The sequence below is a fragment of the Pelophylax lessonae genome, assembly GCF_965119305.1.
Source record: "Pelophylax lessonae genome assembly, chromosome: 2".
NCBI classification, from domain to species: domain Eukaryota; kingdom Metazoa; phylum Chordata; class Amphibia; order Anura; family Ranidae; genus Pelophylax; species Pelophylax lessonae.
The window spans coordinates 194,089,368-194,111,730 of record NC_138769.1 but is presented as its reverse complement, the minus strand read 5'-3'; the positions used below and the strand labels follow the sequence as shown (position 1 = coordinate 194,111,730).

Genomic DNA, 22,363 nt, shown 5'->3' with positions numbered 1-22,363 from the left:
CCAAAACATCCTGGCCTTGCGATTCCAAATCTGGAGAACGTGGCTGAGCACAAGCTACATTTTGGTGAGAGACTCCCAAATCTTTTAAAGAGTCCTTCAAAACTCGTTTTACCACTGACTCCAGATGCTGATCTGAGTTTTGTCTTTCCCCTGCGGCTTGAGTATAGCAACGGTCGCAGAGAGACTTTCCGTCTGGGACCCGCTGACCACACCCCCAGCATTTATGTTTACGGGGGTTGACCCGAGCGACCGTGGCCTTTGGAAGGGGATGACCTTTGTTCACCACGGTGCCTAGAGCTGGAGGGGGATTTGTGCCTCGATCTGGACGAGGAATGCCGGTGCTGCGACTTGGAATGACGATCTTCCTTGCGGGCATTATGCTGCGGATCGCATCTGGAAGAACTAAAAAACACAATGATAAGAAGATAGCACGGGAAACATAAGATCCGTGATACCTCCCACCAAAAGTTACCCCACTAAATACCTGCCATGAGCGGGCTGATCACTTAGGGGCGGTGATGACTCCATACTGGCTGAAGCGATTCGCTGGAGACAGAAGGAGACAGACATAGGTATTTTTGCTTAAGCTGGCAAGGAGGGGGGGTGGGATAAAACCAAACACTAACCTGTTAGTATAGGAATCCGGACGCCAGGAAAGCCTGTTGCAACAGAAATGACATTGCCAGTTTGCAGAGGCAATTTCCCGTTTAAATTTAGCGCCAAAATGACGTCATCGCCAAACGCGGCAACTGTGCATGCGCAAAATGGCCGCTGATTACGGAACTGCGCATGCGCTAACCAAGCCTCGCTTTCGGACCCGGCCGCGCATGCGCAGAGGATCACAACACCGGCGATCGTGACACAGGAAGCGCCGAAAGCCGGACAGGAAGGACACCCAACCCCCCTCTGCAGCAAACAATGAGGCACAAGGTACAGAAAACGCACTAGCACCAGGGAAAAACAATTCACTAAAAGGTAAAGAGTACTTGCGGTTTTAGTTCAGACATGGTCAGGCGCAGTACACCGGGCTTCGGGCAACACAGGACCACCCGCAGCAGCATGGGCTTTTGGTCACCAGACGAATCTTCGGTTGCCCCCTCCATACCCGGCTAATAGCAAGGGCTTATCGGAGGCAGGACCATGTTGAACCAAATCCACAATCCAAAAAACGTCCAAACGAAGGATAGGAAACACACAGGTATGTGTAACCTGAGGAGGACGAAAAAGGAACATGGATGCTGAAAAGGAGCAAAGATTTATGGGAGTGGGGTCCTATAGGGTAGGAGAGGAGGCGGGGCCTACCCGAACGTATGCTGCCATGGAGTCTGTCAGGAAATTAAATTTGGGTACAGTGGTGCATGACCAAAGTGCCACAGCGCTGAAAGCTGAAAATTGGCCTGGGCAAAAAGGGAGTGAAAGTGCCCAGTATTGAAGTGGTTAACCACTTAGGGACCGAGCCTATTTTTGACACATTTTGGTTTTGTTCACAAGTTAAAATCAGTATTTTTTGCTAGAAAACTACTTAGAACCCCCAAACATTATATATATTTTTTAGCAAAAATGGAGGTCATTGCAATATTTTTTGTCCCATGGTATTTGAATTACGAAAAATTAAATTTCACTGCATTTAAAGCGGTAGTATACTCAGCCCTGAGTTCTCTCCAACTCAATTCTAAGCCTGTAATATGTCATTATAAATAATGTAATAAAAATGTTCCTTACATCTGCTATTTGTTCCTTTCTGGTGGGTTTTTTCTCTTGTTTAGCGCCACCATCCTTGCTGTGGTTTCCGTCTCCTGATCTGTGCAGTATTTCCGCCCTCATTGTGTGTAGTGTTCGGAAATCCCGCGCATGCGCACTAGTGGGGTAGTGGAGGATTTTCTGAATGGGGACGGTCTGAGTCTCGCGTGAGCATGGGGCTGACGTTCAGCAAAGGAAATGACGCAGCCCCGGCATAGACCCTGGATTATTCCGGCAGCAGCATTAGCTTGCCGGAAAATCAGGTTACACAGAGCATGCGCGGGTGACGTCATTCGTAAGTACTACAGAAATATCAAGAGAACGGCAAAAGTGAGATATGATTTAAATTCTGTAAAGTACCAGAAATGAGTATACTAACACTTTAAAAAAAACTAAACCGTAAACTTAGCCCATTTTTTTTTGTATATTGCAAAAGATGATGTCACGCCAAGTAAATAGATACCCAACATGTTACGGTTTAAAATTGCGCACACCCGCTGAATGGCGACAAACTACGGTCAATAAGAATTTCCATAGGCGATACTTTAAAAAATTTTGGTGGTTACCAATTTAGAGTTAGAGAGTAGCTTTTTTTATAATGATTGCTCACGCTCTGGCAATTGCGGCGATACCTCACATGTGTGGTTTGAACAGAGATTTATTTTGCGGGTGCGACTTCCGTATACATTTTTTTTGTGCGCGAGTTCACGGCGACGGGGACGGCTACATTTTTTTTTTTTTTTGCTATTTAGTTTTTTTAATTTTACCACAGGTTTTTTTTAAAAAAAAAAAAATATCTGATCACTTTTATTGCTGTCACAAGCAATGTAAACATCCCTTGTGACAGCAATTGACAGTGACAGGTACTCTTTATGGAGGGATCGAGGTCTAAAAGACCCCAGACCCCTCCACTGCACTTCCATGTATTCAAAATGCTGAAATCATCATTTTAGAATACACACACTTTTTAAATTTGGCACCTTTAGCAGCCTAGTACACCAGACATGACGTCATGGACGCCACCTCCGGGTTACGTCTTCGGAGACTCGATCGAGGCCGCATTCGGCTTTGATTGGGACTCCATCGCAGCCAGCGGACGCTCCAGCTGGTTGCTTGGATCTCCTGATGGAACGGGAGACCCGGGCAGAGCCGCGAAAAGCGGTGAGGGGGGTCCCCCCTTCCGCTCCCTGGGGTAACGATCAAGCGGCTTCCGAGCCGCATTCGTCGTTACTGCTGGAAAGACGATCGCCGACTCTGAAAAAGGGTACTGGAATGATGATCTAGAGGCATCACCCCGGTACAACCACTTAAAAGTCAGCATTCATAGACCTGCGTCAGTTTGGATTAAGTGGTTAAAGCATGGCTGCTCAACCTGTGGTGTTCCCGCTGGTGCAGAACTACAAGTCCCATCATGCTTCTGTCTTTGGGATTCATGCTTGTAACTTTCAGCTTTGCAATGCGTCATGGGACTTGTAGTTTTGCAACAGCTTAAGGGCCACAGGTTGAGCACCTATGCTTTACACCAGGGGTCTTCAAACTAAAGCCCTCCAGCTGTTGTGGAACTACAACTCCCATCATGCCTAGTCATGTCTGTGAATGTCAGAGTTTTACAATGACTCATGGGATGTGTAGTTCTGCAACAGCTGGAGGGCCGTAGTTTGAAGACCCCTGCTTTACACCTTCCTGCCTATAGCAGGACGTCATTATAGGTCCTTCAGAATGGGCAGCGCAGTGTGGCGATCCGTGGTGCGTTGTGTGTCCCTTTGATACAACGCTTCACCAATCTCGGTAAAGAGCCTGTGACATAGGCTCTTTACCATGTGATCAGCTGTGTCCAATCACATTGTAAACAGGAAATGCCATTTATTGGCTTTCCTCTCCTCATACTGACAGCATGTGAGGATAGGAGAGATGATAAGCGTCTTTTCTCACAGGGGAGATCATCCCTATCGGTAATGCATGTCAGTGCCCACCAGTGATGACAATTAGTGCCGCCCATCAGTCCCACCTATTAGTTCCAATCAGTGCTGCATATTAGTGCCTCTTCATCTGTGCTTGTCAATGCAGCCTCATCAGCGCACATCAGTGAAGAAGAAAAATTACTTATTTACAAATTTTCTAACAAAACATTTTTTTTTTTCAAAGTTTTCGGTCTTTTGCTCTGTCTTGAAACATGATACACATTTTCTTTGGGTACAGCGTTGCATGGACACGCAAATGTGATTCAAAGTGCGACAGCGCTGAAAACTGAAAATTGGCCTGGGCAGAAAGGGGGTGAAAGTGCTCAGTATTAAAGCGGTTAACCACTTGCCGACCGCAGCCCGACTATATACGGCGGCGGTCAGCCCCTCTCAGGCAAAGTGACGTACCGGTACGTCAATAGCCTGGGAGCGAATAGGGGGCCAGCGCGCGCCGCCGGAGGCACGCTCCCGCCCCCGCTCGTACGCGAAGAAGCCGGGGCGTGTGCCCGGCGGACCCGATGTCCGCCGGTCATTCGCGATCGTCGGGTGGAGAGGGAGAAAGGCAGGCGGCTAATGTAAACAAAGCCGCCTGTCACTCTCCCCTGTGTAAAAGCACAGATCACTCAGTCCTGCTATGTAGGACCGTTGATCTCTGCTGTTACACACAAAGCCACATCCAATCACAGTAAGAAGCACGCCCCTAGGGACACACTTAACCCCTCCCTTTTCAATAAAGTTAACCCCTTCCCTCCCAGTGTCATTTTTACAGTAACAGTGCATATGTATAGCACTGATTACTGTAGTAATGTCACTGGTAACCCCAAAAGTGTCAAAAATGTCAGTCAAGGGTCCGATCTGTCCGCAGCAATGTCGCAGTCCCGCAAAAAAAAAAAAAATCGCAGATCGCCGCCATTACTCGTTAAAAAAAAAAAATAAAAATGACAAAAATCTTTCCCTTAGTTAGTAAACGCAATAACTTTTGCGCAAACCAATCAAAATACGCTTTTTACGATTTTTTTTAACCAAACATATGTAGCATAAAACAAATTGGCCAAAAATGTTAAAAATTTTTGATTTTTACATTTTTTTGGGGGGGAATTTCATATAAAAAAATGTGAAAAATATTGTTATTTTTGCAAAATTGTCGCTCTTTTTTTGTTTATAGCGCAAAAAGTAAAAATTGCACAGGTGATCAAATACCACCAAAAGAAAGCTCTGTTTGTGGGAAAAAAAGGATGCCAATTTATTTGGGTACAGCGTCGCACGACTGCGCAATTGTCCGTTAAAGTCACGCAGTGCCGAATCGCAAAATAGGCCCTGGTCAGGAAGGGGGTAAAATCTTCTGGGGCTTAAGTGGTTAAAGCATGTGGCGTGCCAGCTGGTGCAGAACTACATGTCCCATCATGCCGCAGCCTTTGGGAGTCATGTTTGTAACTGTCAGCCTTGCAATGCCTCATGGGACTTGTAGTTTTGCAACAGCTGGAGGGCCACTGGTTGAGCACCTATGCACTGAAGTGAAAGCCAAAAAAAAAGTTTTTCTTTTAGCTCTGCTTTCATTTATCCCTGCGTGGTCTCTGTAGTAATGTTTCCACCATTTCTTTTCCTGTATAAACCCACAGCTTATTTTCTCCGTGCTTTATTTATGCCCCGGCTTCTGTAATGAAGTCTCTTTTGGGCTCTGGTAGGGAATGATTAAATGAAGCGGGGGATTTCTTCTCCTCTCCGATCATTTGTATTCTCAGGGACAGAGAAATGAGGAGAAAGGGGAAGCTGCAGCAGGTGATGTATGACTCTGGCCGTATGCCTGAGATCCCAGGGTTAGATTATGGTCGTCCTTGAGGTGTGTCTGAGCTGCCCATTCATTTCCTGGTAGAAGAGAGAAGAGATCCCAGCATGGCTCGCAGCCCTCAGCCGGTCACACACGTCATCTTTGACATGGACGGCCTCCTGCTCGGTGTGTACAATGCATGATTCTGCTTATTTCTCTATGGGGGCCTGTCATACAATGCAGCACACTGCGGCGTCTGAGCGAAGGCCATTTCTCTGCAGTGGGCGGGAATATGACACGTGTCTCCTCCGCCTCTGTACACATAGTGGTGGGTGAGTGTAGGCTGGAGATGGGATGCTGGTTATATGATCAGTGTGTGATCCTGACCAGTCATGTCTAATGCTGTGTGTATATAGGAGAGGGGATGGCACAACTCATAGACATGCCTTCATTGCCGTAATACTCCTAGTACTGGAGCACTCCGATTACCGTATTACCTCACACTGCTTTTAGTTATTTCCCCCAGGCTTGAATTCACACTGTTCACATCTGGGCGTAGCAAAAACGCATTCCCGAAAATGGTGAAAAACGCGTGACGTGCTTGCCACTTACCACTTCCTGCCCGCTGTATGGTAAAATGACGGCGGGCAGGATGCACTCTCGTTCTGGGACGGCGCCCCAGAACCGTTGCTGTCGGACACGGCATGACCCTGATCTTGGTAAAGAGCCAAAGGTGCTGCTCTTTAGCCATGTGATCAGCTGTGTCCAAGCACACCCGTTACATGTAAACAAGAAAGTGCCGTTTATTGGCTCTCCTCGGCTCCTACTGACAGAGTGTGGGGCGAGGAGAGGCGGTCAGTGGCATCTCCTTGCAGGGAAGACCTGTACAGGTAATCAATGTCCTGATGATCAGTGCAGCCCCAGCAGTGCCCATCAGTGACACCAGTCAGTACCCATTAGTGATGCCAGTCAGTGCCGCCTATCAGTACCCATCAGTGACACCAATCAGTACCCCTTAGTGATGCCCGTCAGTGCCGCCTATCATTGCCCACCAGTACTGCATATCATTGCCCACCAGTGACACCAATCAGTACCCATTAGTGATGCCAGTCAGTGCCGCCTATCAGTACCCATCAGTGACACCAATCAGTACCCCTTAGTGATGCCAGTTAATGCCGCCTATCCGTGCCCACTAGTACTGCATATCAGTGCCCACCAGTGACACCAATCAGTACCCATTAGTGATGCAAGTCAGTGCTGCCTATCATTGCCCACCAGTGCTGCATATCAGTGCCTATCCGTGACACCAATCAGTGACATTAGTGATGCCAGTCAAGGCTGCCTATCATTGCCCACCAGTGCTGCATATCAGTGCCCATCAGTGATGCCAGTTTGTGCTGCCTATCAGTGCCACCTACTAATGCCTACCAGGGCTGCACATCAGTGCCATCTATTAGTGCCCATCAGTGACACCAGTCAGTGTCCATTAGTGATGCCAGGCAGTGCTGCCTATCATTGCCCACCAGTGCTGCATATCACTGCCCATCAGTGCCACCAATCAGTACCCATTAGTGATGCCAGTCAGTGCCGTCTATCATTGTGCACCAGTACTGCATATCAGTGCCCACCAGTGACACCAATCAGTACCCATTAGTGATGCCAGCCAGTGCTGCCTATCATTGCCCACCAGTGCTGCATATCAGTGATGCCAGTCCATGCTGCCTATCAGTGCCACCTATCATTGCCCACCAGTGCTGCATATCAGTGCCTTCTATTAGTGCCCATCAGTGACACCAGTCAGTGTCCATTAGTGATGTCAGTCAGTGCCGCCTATCATTGCCCACCAGTGCTGCATATCAGTGCCCATCACTGACACCAATCAGTACCCGTTAGTGATGCCAGTCAGTGCCACCTATCATTGCCTATCAGTGCCTACCAGTGACACCACTCAGTACCTATTGGTGATGCAAGTCAGTGCCACCTATCATTGCCCACCAGTGCAGCATATCAGTGCCATATATTAGTGCCCATCAGTGACACCAGTCAGTGCCCATTAGTGGTGCCAGTCAGTGCCGCCTATCATTGCCCACCAGTGCTGCATATCAGTGCCATCTATTAGTGCCCATCAGTGACACCAGTCAGTGCCCATTAGTGGTGCCAGTCAGTGCCGCCTATCATTGCCCACCAGTGCTGCATATCAGTGCCCATCAGTGACACCAATTAGTACCCATTAGTGATGCCAGTCAGTGCAGCCTATCATTGCCCACCAGTGCCGCATATCAGTGCCATCTATTAGTGCCTTTCAGTGAATCCAATCAGTGCCCATTAGTGATGCCAGTCAGTGCTGCCTTTCAGTGCTGCATATTAGTGCCTCCTCATCAGTGCTTTTCAGTGTGGCATATTAGTGCCTCCTCATAGGTGCCACCTAATTAGTACCGCTTCATCAGTGCCCATCAGTGCAGCCTATCAATGCCTTCTCATCAGCGCACATCAGTGAAGGAGAAAAATTACTTATTTACAAAATTTCCTGACAGAAACTAAGAAAAACATTTTTTTTTTTTTCAAAATGTTTGGTCTTTTTTTTTTTTTTTTTTTTTTTTTTAGCAAAGAATAAAAAACCCAACAGTGACTAAATACCACCAAAAGAAAGCTCTATTCGTGTAAAAAAAATGTAAGTTGGGTACAGTGTAGCATAACCACGCGATTGTCATTTGAAGTGTATAAAAGATATATGGGGTGCGCTGATAGGTGTTGAAGCTGCTACCAGAATCCTGTGCCTATAGTGGAAATGTGTGTATTTTCAAATCAATATGGTGCGCTAAACTGAAAAAAATGTGACCAAATGCAAAAACAAATATCATGTAACTTTACAATGTGGTGCAAAATACAACGGTGAATGTAACAGTGGATGAATCTTACAGTATGTGAAATTTCCAGAAAAAAAAGTCCAATAAAATTCACAATCTTCCACCGTGTTTCTTCCAAAAAGTGTAATAATTTCAAGGTGTGACAACTCAAACAGGTGCTGTTCTAACAATGTGTACAAATCCCACCACCTTGAAGATTTCCTCCTTACCCGGCCAATAAAGATAAAGTGCAAAATGAATTCCAAAATAAACTCCTTGTGTGAACAACGAAATCACCAGTGCTGCCCAAACTCCCAAGGGACGATCAAGCAAGCCTCATACCAACAGTAGATCTTATTCCACTTGAAATGGTCTCTCCCTTAGAAATTCCCTTTTTCCATATCAGCAGATAGGAATCAGATGATCTCTGTGTGCGGACCACTGTGACTTAGGATCTTCTATAATGATTCTACCACAGTGCCATGGAAATAAAAGATGCGGCCAATAGTGTATTACCCCAAAACTCTTAATAGACAAATGGTATTTACCAGGGGAGTCAAACTCAATTTCATTGCAGGCCACATCAGCATTATGGTTGCCCTCAAAGGGCCAGTTATATCTGTAGGATTAGATGTCCAGAGCACCCCACGCCCCCCTTACACCCTTACATGAGATGTCAAGAGCCCCACCACCATCAGAAGTCAAGAGTCACCCACCCTTCCTTACATCACAATCCACACCCTTACCTTGTGTTGCTGCCAGGAAGAAGAGGCGGGTTGATCTGGGAAGAAGTGCAGGGTCTGGAGGAGAACCAGAGGAGGGCTGGAGTCAGCTTCCAGAGTCTGCTGAATGCTGAGACCAGGGGAGGGAGAGGCAAGGTGGTGATGCGGCTGCACAGAGAGGTGCAAAATCTGTAGGAAGAGTTCGGCCCTCCTCTCTGCTGCGGACAGCTGAGAAGGGGGGGGGGGGCAAAGACAAGCTATTCTGCAGCTGCACAGAGGAGTGCATGATCTGGCAAAGGAATTTTGTCCTCTCTGCTGCCAACTACAGAGACAAGGTGGGGGCAGAGACAAGGGGGGTGCTGAAGCTGCAGGAGAGGTGCGAGGGCCACATGAAGTGGCCTGGGGGGCCACATTTGGCCCACGGGCCTTGTGTTTGACACCTGTAGTATATACACTTACATTGATGTCTTATTACAAACCTATTATGATCAATGAATGCGTAGGAATATCCTGTGGTTCCCTGCGTCCGGGAGCAGCAGCCCAGATCGCAGGTGACGTGTGACAGCACGCCTCCTTTCTGACGCATTTCCTCCGATTGGACTTCGACGGAGACAGGAGGCATTTAAAGTGTGACAGCGCTGAAAGCTGAAAATTGGCCTGGGCAGGAAGGGGGTGAAAGTGTCCAGTAGGCAAATGGTTAAAGCAGAGTTCCACCCCTCTTTTTTTTTTTCTCTGCTCCCACTGTTGCTCATCGCTATTAGACTAATGTTGGGATTATGTTTTTTTTTTTTTTTTACAGGGTAACTTCACTTTCGTGGGGAGAAAAAAATAGCAAATAAAGAAAAAATAATATAGCATATACACCAGGGCTTGACAAATTTGCCTGAAATCTAGGAGCCAGCTAAAAAAGTTAGGAACCAGTTTTTTTTTTTTTTTTTTTAAACAACCAAGCTTTAGTTAATAAAACGGATACTAAATTTACACATAAATACGACTAGAACCCCACTCTCCTCTATAGCGCAATTGGATGGAAACACTGTCTCTTTCCATCCGCTGCCATCTGATCCGATCCACGGTCGGGATGGATAGAAAATAGAACAACCATCCGTCTTGTTTTTGGCGGACAGGATCAGATGGCGGCAGATTAATGCTCCATAGAGGAGAATGAAGGGTCCGATCATGTCTGCCTGAAAAACTGACAGGCGGACCTGATCAGACAGCCCATGTGAAAGGGGCCTTCGGCTGTGGCATGGCGATGAGGGTAAAAAAAAAAAAGATTATATATATATATATATATATATATATATATATATATTTTTTTTTTTAATAAAAATAATAATTGAAAAAAAAAAGAAAATATTTTTTATTTTTTTTTAATAATTAAAAAAAAAAAGAAGAAAATTATTTTTATTTTTTTTTTTTAATTTAAAAAATAAATTAATAATAATAACCACACTCCCTGTCCACTTACCTTTTAAGCAAAGGTAACTGGATAGGGAGATGAAGCCTGCAAAAACTTCCCTCTCATTGCATTGAGAACAGGCAGTGGAAAGTCATTACTCCCGGCCACCACAAGAGGGCGCCAGTTCCCCATTGGAACCCTCTCTCACTCACAGAAGAAGGCCGAAAAGCCGGGGCCTCAATTTTTGGACGGCGCGGAAGTCCGTGCACTCGGGGAGGAGGTGGGGGCGCAAAAGGGACAGGACACCTCCTGCAGGGCACCCCAGGCGCCTGGTCACTAATTCTAGTCGCAAATGCGACCTGGCGCCCGGGGTTTGTCTAGCCCTGGTATACACACTCACTGCAGTTTAATGAAGAAGATCCATCCTGTGACTATATGCTTAGTGATAGGTGAAGCAGGTGTTGACTTAAAGGGGAACTCCACTTTTGTTGGGGGAGGGGGGGATAATAGCAAATACAGAAAAAATAATATAGCGTATACAATTGCAACACAAGTCATATTGTAATTGAATGCTATTAAAAGTGTACTTTCTTTTATAATCTGCAGCCGCTGTAATTTTCTGAAAATGCAATGCAATATGGCTACCTGGAGGTGTTCTGTACACAGAATGTATACTGACCACACCCCAGAAACATAATTTCCTGCTTGGGTGATTGGCTCACTAATTTTCCCAGAAGTCTGCCTAAGATACAAATCAAATTTCTGGCATCTCCTGCAACAAAAATGTCATTTTTGGTGAGATACTCCCAATGGGAACACATCTAAAGGGTTGCAGGCCCAGCAGCTTCCCGTATTAGTGCCCTGCAGCTGCACAGGTGATTGATAATTATGAACCCACTCCCATTAGACCCACTCAGCACAGAGGAACAAACTGTGATTTGTTCATAATAACAAAAGGTAGGAATCTGCAACAAAGGTTGGCAATAATCCTTGTAATGTACATAGATCACCCAGAGGGGATGTTTTTTGCTCAACAAAAGTGGAGTTACGCTTTAAGTGAACCTGTAGGGCTGCACTTCCGTTCTACCTCGCCGCAGTGAGGTACATCATATCCCCCTCACCCATTGGCTCTTGGGATATAAGTTTCTTCAATCCCAGATGTCAATGGGCATCCTCTGGTTTTAGCATCGCATTATTTACAAACCGGAAATGACGATATGCCAGGCGGGGATAGCTGGTTTCCCTGACCACACTTGCCTTCCGGGTTTGAAGTTGATTGCCATATCAAAAGGGCAGGTACTTTTGCCGCTATTGCTATGGCAACCTGCTCTAAACAAACTGTGATGCGTAGTGATGACACTGAGATTGCAAGTTAGGGAGGTGCATGCTGGGAACAAACCGCAACGGGCTTCAGATTCCCACATTCTACATGGCCCCTGCCTGCTTCCGAGATCAAGTTTTAAAGATTTAGTCCGGGTTCACAATAGCTGCAGGGGGTCTGGCCGCGGTTTGCAGCAGGGCGTCTGGTGCGTCCCTGCTCTCCATTTCAGGTGCGAATCAGGTCAGAATTTTTGCCTGAGTTCAGACCTGAAACAGAGCCAAAGACACACAAGACCCTTTTCCAGTGTGGACTGCGGCTGCAACAAAGCTGTGTGAACCGACTCCATTGAGGGCCGGTCACAGTGTCCTATCATGTGAACTGGATGCGGGGAAACTCTCATCCAATTAGCATAAGTGTAAACCCAGCCTTATAAATAACTTGCAAAATTACACTTCTAAGGCCAGTTTCACCTGTGCATCTGCGGTATCTCCATTGAGGTGTGAGTGATCAGGTATCACCTGTGGTCATCCCTTCCCCCCCAGGTGCTGTGCGACTTCTGTGCGATGAGGATGGTATGCCTTGTCCAGTTAATCTTTCTGTTGAGTGCCAATAGCATGTATTTTTATACATGTATGGATATTTTCACAATCAATATTGTGTAACTATTACAAATAACTATGCTTCCAATGTTTAGAGCTGCAGAGTGACACATCAACAGAAGATATTGTTATTGCTTCCGTTTTTGTTTTGTTTTGCTCTGTTTTATATCTGTATTGATTTTCATTGTTTATTTGGGTGACTAGCTATGTAACCACGCCCACAAGGGCATTACCCCTCCCACAATTTGGAGGGTCATGTGGGGCCTGGCCACTCTATTTAAGCCATGGTCTTGGACATGGCCCTCAGGCTCTGAGGAAGAGGCAAGGCCTCGAAACGTGTCAGTCTTCCGTTTATATGAGACATCGGACTTTTCTATTTTGATGCTGTTCATTGGAATCTATATGCTGATCTACCACGCATGTTTGTGAGTAGTTGATTTTAAACAATTGCTATTAAAAAGCTTGCTAAGGATAATGCGCTAGGCTGGTGCACCCTTTCTTTGTGTTTGACCACCCCGGTCGTAGAGGGCAGCGAGGCTTAGCCATACGGGATGCCAAGTGTAGGTTCCTAGATTGAAACAGCCTGAGGACCTGGCTTTGAGCACAGGAGCAGGGTGCCTAGCATCACTCTTTTCTTTTTTGGATTATCTGCGGTTCGCAGTCTTTGGTCCAGTGTGTTTCTGTTCACACAGGACCCTTTTTAAAACCGCCCCATGGTCGCCCCAGACATGTGTGAACCAGCTTCATTGAGAGCCAGTCACATTCACATGTCATGCGAATTGGACGCAGTGTAAAAGGCATCCAGTTTGCATATATGTGAACCCAACAGTTGTCAAATTTAAAAAAGCAAACGATAACGATCACGGGGGGGCTTTTATCATTAATGGGGACTGCAGCTCCGCTTTAACCACTTTAAGACTAGGCTTTTTCTGGCACTTTCTTTTTACAAGTTAAAATCAATATTTTTTGCTAGAAAATTACTTATAACCTCCAAACATTATATATATATATATATATATATATATATATATATATATATATATATATATATATATATAATTTTTTTTTTTTTTTTTTAGAAGTGACACTACGGAATAAAATGGAGATAGTTGCACTTTTTAATGTCACACGGTATTTGCGCAGCAGTTTTTCAAATGCAATTTTTTTTTTTAATTACATATTAATGAATTTAAACAACAAAACACATATACCCCAATTTCTTTGTATAATGTGAAAGATGATGTTACGGCTAGTAAATAAATACCTAACGCGTGGAATGGTGACAAAGTACAGATATTAAAAAAAATCTCCATTAGCAGAACACCTTTACAGGTTACCTATTCAGAGTTACAGAGGAAGTCTAGCACTCTCCTTTACCCTTCAAAAGAAAAATTTAAAAAAATCAACTTTTTTTATCTTTTGCTATAAAAAAAAAAAAGTAAAACTTGTTTACTTTCACCCTGGACCTGACGTGACGTCATTATGTCGCTCCGGTCCTCCAAGGCCATTGAGATGATCAAACCGGATCTACTGTTTGATCTCCTGTTTGACCAACCAGCGGCACTGTCGTATCATTTCTCATGCGAGCTGGCGGAAACAGTAAGCCCAAGAAACCCTGGCGGGAGGGGGGTTATGGCTGATATTTTCAGCCATATTCTTGGTAAACCGCTTGCAAACCACAACGTATACAGTATCTCACAAAAGTGAGTACACCCCTCACATATATCTTTTCATGTGACAACACTGAAGAAATTACACTTTGCTACAATGTAAAGTAGTGAGTGTACAGCTTGTATAACAGTGTAAATTTGCTGTCCCCTCAAAATAATCCAACACACAGCCATTAATGTCTAAACCGCTGGCAACAAAAGTAAGTACACCCCTAAATGACATTGTCCAAATTGGGCCCAAAGTGTCAATATTTTGTGTGGCCACCATTATTTTCCAGCACTGCCTAACCCTCTTGGGCATGGAGTTCACCAGAGCTTCACACGTTGCCACTGAATTCCTCTTCCACTCCTCGATAACGACATCACAGAGCTGGTGGATGTTAGAGACACTTGTGCTCCTCCACCTTTCGTTTGAGGATGCCCCACAGATGCTCAATAGGGTTTAGGTCTGGAGACATGCTTGGCCAGTCCATCACCTTTACCCTCAGCTTCTTTAGCAAGGCAGTGGTCATCTTGGAGGTGTGTTTGGTGTCATTATGTTTGAATACTGCCCTGCCAGTCTCTGAAGGGAGGGGTTCATGCTCTACTTCAGTATGTCACAGTAAATGACATTCATGATCCCTCAATGAACTGTAGCTCCCCAGTGCCGGCAGCACTCATGCAGCCCCTGACCATGCTCTCCCAACCATGCTTGACTGTAGGCAAGACATACTTGTCTTTGTACTCCTCACCTGGTTGCCGCCACACACGCTTGACACCATCTGAACCAAATAATTTTATCTTGGTCTCATCAGACCACAGGACATGGTACCAAGATTCCATGTCCTTAGTCTGCTTGTCTTCAGCAAACTGTTTGCGGGCTTTCTTGTGGATCATCTTTTTTTTTTTTTTTTTTTTTTTTTGAAAATCTTTTTATTGTTTCAACAGAAAAACATAACAACACAAAAACAGTAGGTGCAAAAAGGTTCACATAACTGTCTTGCAGCGCATTGTCAACGTCAAGGCAATCAAACATGAAAAAATAATAAAAAGAAAGGGGGAAAAATGGGCCCACGCAGGGGCATAATTATACTGGCAGCAAGAATACAGCGTTAATCAGTGTACAGCATAGGATAAGTAGTATAGTCCGGGCCGCCTCTCGGCCGGCCCCGGATAGCGGTCTACGGAGCCCCCAAGCCGCCCCCGCCCAGACAGGCGGCAAGCAGCGGCACGGAGGAGTCCGCCAGCCACTTGGCCCAAACCCTGTCATGCTTTTTGGGGCATCCCCTGTGAGAATACGTGTCCTTGTACAACGGTATCACCGAATCCACCAGCGCCCTCCACCGCCGGAGCGGGGGAGGGGACCGCTGCCTCCAATGAAGTACTATGTTCTTCCTGGCGAAAAACAGGAGGAGACCCATGAGGGTGCGATCCGCCACCCTAGGGAACAGATCGTCTAGTAGGCCTAACAGGGCCGTCTTGGGCGAGGGGTCTATCGAAACCTGCAACACTCCGTTTGCAGCCGCGTAGACCCGAGACCAGTAATCAGACAGATCTGGGCAGGTCCAGAAAATGTGGATAAAGTCCCCGGGCGCGTGGCCGCACCGCCAGCACTCCGGGGAGTGGGACTCATGCATTTTATGTAGGCGATGGGGAGTGAAGTACGCCCGGTGGGCGATCTTATACTGCACCATGCGGTCCCTCAGGGAGACCAGGATCTTAAAGGGGGAGTCCCACACCTGTTGCCAGTCCTCGGCGTCCATGTCCGGGACATCCCGAGTCCACCGATCTCGGAGACCCGAGAGCTCCGGAGAGAACACCCGAAGGAGATGGGCGTGCAGGACCGAGGCGGCGCGGGCGGAGCAGTCAAACCGAAGAACCCGCTCCAGATCCGACTGCACCACCCCCGCCCCCCCCCGCGGGAACTGAGCCCCGAAGGCATGGGACAACTGGAGATAACGGAAGAGGTGAGACGGGGGCACCCCGTGAGACTCACAAAGTTGGTCAAATGAAGGGAGGGAGAAGTCCGAGGACAGATCTGAAATCACCTTAATGCCGTATCTGGTCCAGGCCGCCGGGTCGGGGAGGGAGTACAAGTGGGGCAGAGTAGGGTTGATCCACAGCGGCGCCCTAGGGGAGACCGCGGCGCTCGGGTAAGCCTCCAGCGCCAGGCCCTGACGCCAGGCTCTGAGCGTCGTTAGCATGGATGAGGTCAAAGGATACGGAGCCTTGGGGCCCCGGAACAACAGATGTGACAGCGCCTCCATTGACCCCAGCACCGCCGCCTCCAGCACCACCGCGGAGTTGGAGGCATCAGGAGACAGCCACCACACCGCGGAAACCAACTGGGAGGCCAAAAAATATTTATGACAGTCTGGGAAGGCTAGACCCCCCTGTGACTGGGGTCTCATCAGCGTTGAAAACTTGTAGCGGGGGGGGCGAGGGCCCCACAAAAAGGAGGAGAAGAGCCTATTCAAATTGGTGAAGAAGGTTTTGGGGATCCATTGGGGTGAGTGGCGAAAGAGGTAGGTCAATTTAGGGAGGATCTTCATTTTTATCAGATTCACCCTGCCCAACAGGGAGAGGGGAAGGTTCTCCCATGCCTTCAGCCTGGCCCGAACATCCTGCATCACCGGGTCTAGATTAAGGGAAATAAATTTCGAGGGGTCCTTAGACACCCTCACCCCCAGATACATGAAACTGTCGACCCACTGTAGCGAGAGATCCGGCGGGGCAGCACTCCTGGCCGCCTCGTCGATCGCAAGCAGCTGGGACTTTGACCAATTCACCTTTAGGCCCGTCACCCTGGAGAAGCCGTCCAGGATGTCCAGAGCCCCCCGAAGGGAGGGACCCGCATCCTGCAAAAACAACAGGAGGTCGTCCGCGTACAGCGCCACCCTCTCCTCCAGCCACGCCACCCGAAGCCCCCGAACCTCCGGCGAGGTTCGGAGCGCCTCAGCCAAGGGTTCCATGGCGATGGCGAAAAGGGCCGGAGAAAGAGGACAGCCCTGCCGCGTACCTCTGGACAACAGGAACGAAGGGGACAGCCTTCCGCCCAACCGAATGGCCGCCCTTGGAGATCTATAGATTGTCTGCAACCATCGTATAAACAACAGGGGGAACCCCATTCTCCTGAGGACCTCCCACAGGAACAGCCACTCCACTGAATCAAAAGCCTTCTCTATATCCAAGGAGGCGACCACCCTTGCACCGGAGTTCAAATGTTGAGTTTGCAAATTAGTATAAAGCCTACGCAGATTGACATCTGTAGATCTGTTGGCCATAAACCCCGTTTGATCCTGGTCAATCACGGAGGGGAGGATGGGGCGAAGTCTGGAGGCAAGAATTTTAGTGAGAACCTTGAGGTCATTATTAAGTAGGGCAATTGGGCGGTAGGAAGCGCACAGCTTTGGGTCCTTCGGGGGCTTAGGGATCAGGATAATGTGTGCCTCTGCCATAGAGGGCGGCAAGGAGCCCATCTCCAGGCAGTCGTTGTACAATGCCGCCAGCAGGGGGGCCAGCACTCCTGCATGAGTTTTGTAGAATTCAATGGGCAGCCCATCGGGGCCAGGGGCCTTGCCTCCAGGGATAGAACGTATCACTATCTCCACCTCCTCTGCCGTGACCGGCCGAACCAAATCGGAGCGCTCAGCGTCTGACAACCAACCCAGGGCAACCGGATCCAGGAGCTGTTGCAGATCCTCCGGCCGGAGGTCCGCGGGCAAGGTAGTAGCATATAATCGGGAGTAGAAGTCCCCAAAAAGCCCCAAAATTCCCTCCGGTGAGGTGACCGCCTCCCCAGAAGGAGAAGTGAGCTCCGGAACCAGGGTGAGGGGGGCATCATGATGAGACATAACAGCCAGCAGTTTCCCGTTCCGATCCCCGTATTCAAAAAACCTCTGTTTAGAGTGGTACATAGACAACCGGGTGACCTCAGTCAGGTGTAGATGCAAGTCTCTCTTACTCGCCTGCAGCTCCTCAAAGTTGGCGGCCGAGGGGTCCCGGACATAGCGGCCAGAAGCCGCCTCGGCCGCCGCCTCCAAGTCGGACACCGCAGCCAGCTGCTGAACTCGAACGGCTTTGATTGCTGAAATATAGTGGCCCCTAGTAACCGCCTTAAAGGCGTCCCATACCAGTCCGGGAGAGGACGTACCTGCATTAGTCTGCCAATAGTCGTTTATCATAGACGGGGTCTGGGCCACAATCTCGGGCTGGTCCACCCACTGGGCACCGAGGCGCCACAGAGCACTACTGCGGTCACAGCCCGAGCGAATAACAACCTGCAAGGGACTATGGTCCGACAAGCCGCTGGGGAGATAAGAGACCTCCTCCACATCAGACAACATGTGCGGGTTGGCGAAGCCATAGTCTATCCTGGAGGATGTTTTGTGGGTAGCAGAAAAGCAGGAGTAAACCTTCTCCTGGGGGTGTTTCCAGCGCCAAACCTCCTGTAACCCGGCGGCCGAAGACCAATGGAGAAGGTCCCCGGAAAAGGCCTTGGGAGGCAAGGGCCTGTCAAGGTCCGGGGAGAGGATGGCGTTGAAGTCCCCCAGGAGAAGCAGTTTGGCGGGACAGTAGCCGGAGACCCTCTCCAGGACGGCATATAGGACCTCAGCTTTGAACGGTGGGGGCACATAAATGCCCGCCACCACATACCTCTGCTGCCACATAGTGAGCACCAGCACCACATATCGTCCGGAGGGGTCGGTGTGCACCGCCTCCACCACACAGGGCAAAGATTTATGAATCAGTACAGAAACACCCCTGGCATAAGTAGAGTAGGAGGCATGGAACGACCTCTGTACCCACGGTTTTTTAAGAGACAGGAGCTTGCTGCCCACCAGGTGGGTTTCTTGCAAAACCAGTATGGAGGGGTTGTAACGCTGCACATACTGAAAGAGCAATGCCCGCTTAAACTTGGAATTGAGACCCCGTACATTCCAGGATAGCACAGAGAAGGTAGATGGTTTACGTGATGCCATCCTGGAAGGTTACATAAATGAACACCCCAGAAGTATCACCCATAGGTACTTCCTCCTGGGGAGCAGCAAGATCGAGTAAACCCATGCACCAAACAAAAACACAAACAAACAAAGTAAGCCCTCCTGGAGGGAGAGCACAACACCCCAAACACATAACGTTTACCCTACTGTACCCCGTTACCCCAAAAACCAAGGGGGAGAGCCCAGGGACAGTTTGAACCCAAAACTGAGAAAAAAAAACGGTCAGGCACCGGCCAACAGACCGCCTGGGCCTACCGCTACAGTCTGTCCAAAAATAGTCCGCCCACCGCCAACAGGGCCAGCGGAAAGCACAGTTCAGGGAGCCTGTCAAAAAACAAAAAAAGAAGGCAAAAAGTCAAGCAAAAGGGAAGAAAAAAAAAAGAAAAAAAGACAGTGCAGTTCACCCGAGCTCCGTGGTGAACAAAAGGGACAAAAGGGCCAAAGGAGGATGCAGGGCAAGCATCTGCCGTGAGGACGGAGGTGCAAGTGTCCAGGAGTCCCGAGAAACACATCCGAGGGAGGCAGAACAGAAACATATAGGAGAGCAGGAGCGGGAACAAAAGGGGCAAACAGGGCAGAAGTCAGCACAGGAGTTCACTTACAGAGTCCAGGTCATCACACAGCCGAGGGGAACACAGGGGGTCATCAATAATCAGGCCGCAGCACCCAAGGTGTCAATCCATTCACTGGCATCTGAGGGGGTCTCGAAGAATCGCACTGTGCCCTGATGGGCCACCCTCAGCCGACTGGGATACAGCATACTGTATTTAATATTCCTCTCCCGCAGGCGACGTCTCACCTCGTTAAAGGATCTGCGGCGCCTCTGTACTTCAGCCGAGAAGTCTGGGAATAACATCACCCTGGTATTCTCATAGGGCAACTCCTCTTGCTTCCTAGCCGCAGCAAGGATCATATCCCGGTCCCGGTAATTCAGCATCCGGACCAGGAACGGTCTGGGGGGGGCCCCCGAGGGTCGCTTGCCCGTGGGCACCCGGTGAGCCCGCTCAACCACATAGGTAGCAGGAAGGTCACGCAGGTGCAGAAGGGATTTGAAGAAGTCCTCAGCAAAGGCCTCAGGGCGATCACCTTCCGCGCCCTCCGGCAAGCCCACCACACGGATATTATTTCGGCGTTGCCTGTTCTCGGCATCATCCACCTTGCTAGTGAGCGCGGCGACCAACGCCTGTAAGTCCTCTAGCTGAGCCGAATGGGATCCCTGCCGGTCTTCCACCTCTCCAATCCGATCCTCAGCCTCCGTCATCCTGCCCCTGATCTTGTCCAGATCGTGGCGTATCAGGGTGCATTCGGAGGCCACGCTGTCTATGCGGAGCATGAGGGAAGCTTTGCAGCCTTCAATGGCCGCGAGGATGGGTCCAGTGATCGCCGCCGCCTCTACCGCCACTTCCGCGGGCGCAGGGGAGCTCCGCTCCGGTGTCCGTGAGCCCGATGGCTGCGAGCCAGGGGAGGAAGACATCCCCGCCGAGGCCTTGGAGCAGCGACTTGCCTGGGGGCTGTCGGAGACTGGCAAGATGGCGCCGGGAGGACACGTGGCCCGGCTCTTCCCCGGGCGCTGAGGCTTCGGATCCTTGGGCAGCTTACCCTTCGGCTTGGTCGACATGGCAGCAGGACCAGGACGATCCAGAGGAGCAGGACAAGCCGGCAAGCCAGGTACTGTAAACAGAATGGCCCTAAAACGGAGGAATTTGCACGGATGGTCACGGAGCTCTGCAGCCACACGTCCGCTCAGGCTCACATCCCGGCCACGCCCCGTGGATCATCTTTAGAAGAGGCTTCCTTCTGGGACGACAGCCATGCAGACCAATTTGATGCAGTGTGCGGCGTATGGTCTGAGCACTGACAGGCTGACCCCCCTCGCATTCCTCTACAGAAATGCTTGCAGCACTCATACGTCTGTTTCTCAAAGGCAACCTCTGTATATGATGCTGAGCAAGTGCACTCAACTTCTTTGGTCGACCATACTGAGGCCTGTTCTGAGTGGAACCTGTCCTGTTAAACTGCTCTATAGTCTTGGCCACCATGCTGCAGCTCAGTTTCAGGGTCTTGGCTATCTTCTTATAGCCTAGGCTAGCTTTATGTAGAGCAACAATTATTTTTTTTCCGATCCTCAGAGAGTTCTTTCCCATGAGGTGCCATGTTGAACTTCCAGTGACCAGTATGAGAGAGTGAGAGCGATAACACCAAATTGAACACACCTGCTCCCCATTCACACCTGAGACCTTGTAACACTAACGAGTCACATGACACCGGGGAGGAAAATTGGCTAATTGGGCCCAATTTGGCCATTTTCACTTAGGGGTGTATTCACTTTTGTTGCCAGCGGTTTAGACATTAATGGCTGTGTGTTGAGTTATTTTGAGGGGACAGCAAATTTACACTGTTATACAAGCTGTACACTCACTACTTTACATTGTAACAAAGTGTCATTTCTTCAGTGTTGTCACATGAAAATATATAATAAAATATTTACAAAAATGAAAGGGGTGTACTCACTTTTGTGAGATACTGTATATACCTATTGCAGTCCACAAGTGGTTAATGGCACCCCTACACACAGGTAGCAGTTACGCAAAAATAGCATGACACAAAATAGGGATGCACCGATACCAGTTTTGAAAGACCAAGTACTAGTATTGATACCTTTACTCAAGTACTCGTTGAAACCATTGCATATGTGCCGGGCCAGATTGCAGCTTGATTTCAAGCTCCGTACAGTGCAATTTCATTCAGAGAAATTGTTAAAGTGTATGACATTGGAAATCACACCTGAAAATCATACTAAAGTCTTTGAAATTTCAGTGCAATTTTGGTATCAGCGCAATGTGGTATTGGTGCAGTGTTTGTACAAAACACACTTGGCTCAGTGCCAGTGTTGCTGCCAGTATTTTTATTTGATTTGCTACTAGTAAATGCCACTGACAGGAAAAGGTAGTCACTAAAAAATATGTCTGTGGTGCTTGAATCTGAACTGCGCATGCACAGTGTGTTCGGGCAGCAGGTCTTGCGGAGGCAGTGCCAGAGCATGTCGCGTGCGTTATGGTGCAAGGGAGCCGAGCAGAGTGGCTGGAGCCTTGTGTACGGGTCTGCGGGACTGGAGAAAGGCAAGCTGGGAGCGGGATTGTCAGTGCTGTTTGGACTGGAGTGGACTGAAGGGACCACCTGCCGTGGAGAGAGACTGTCACTGTGACCCAGGAGGGGATGTGTTGTGTCGGTGAGGTGTCATCATCATCTGTGCTGCTGCATGATGCCGAAACGGGTCAGCCTGGTACCATCATCCTTTAGAACAGAGATCTTCTAACTACGGCCTTCCAGCTGTTGCGGAACTATAGGTCCC

General features: G+C 48.6%; 1 protein-coding gene across 1 annotated transcript in view; it reads left to right on the top strand.

Annotated features, from left to right (window-relative positions):
• Positions 1–5,494: 5,494 nt before the first annotated feature.
• PUDP (pseudouridine 5'-phosphatase) overlaps positions 5,495–22,363 on the top strand; it is a 495,084-nt gene continuing 478,215 nt past the window's right edge. Inside the window, exon 1 of the mRNA XM_082245618.1 lies at positions 5,495–5,655. Within this exon, the coding sequence (XP_082101744.1) occupies positions 5,595–5,655 (61 nt within the window). The 5' untranslated portion in view covers positions 5,495–5,594. The remainder of the gene's footprint in view (positions 5,656–22,363) is intronic.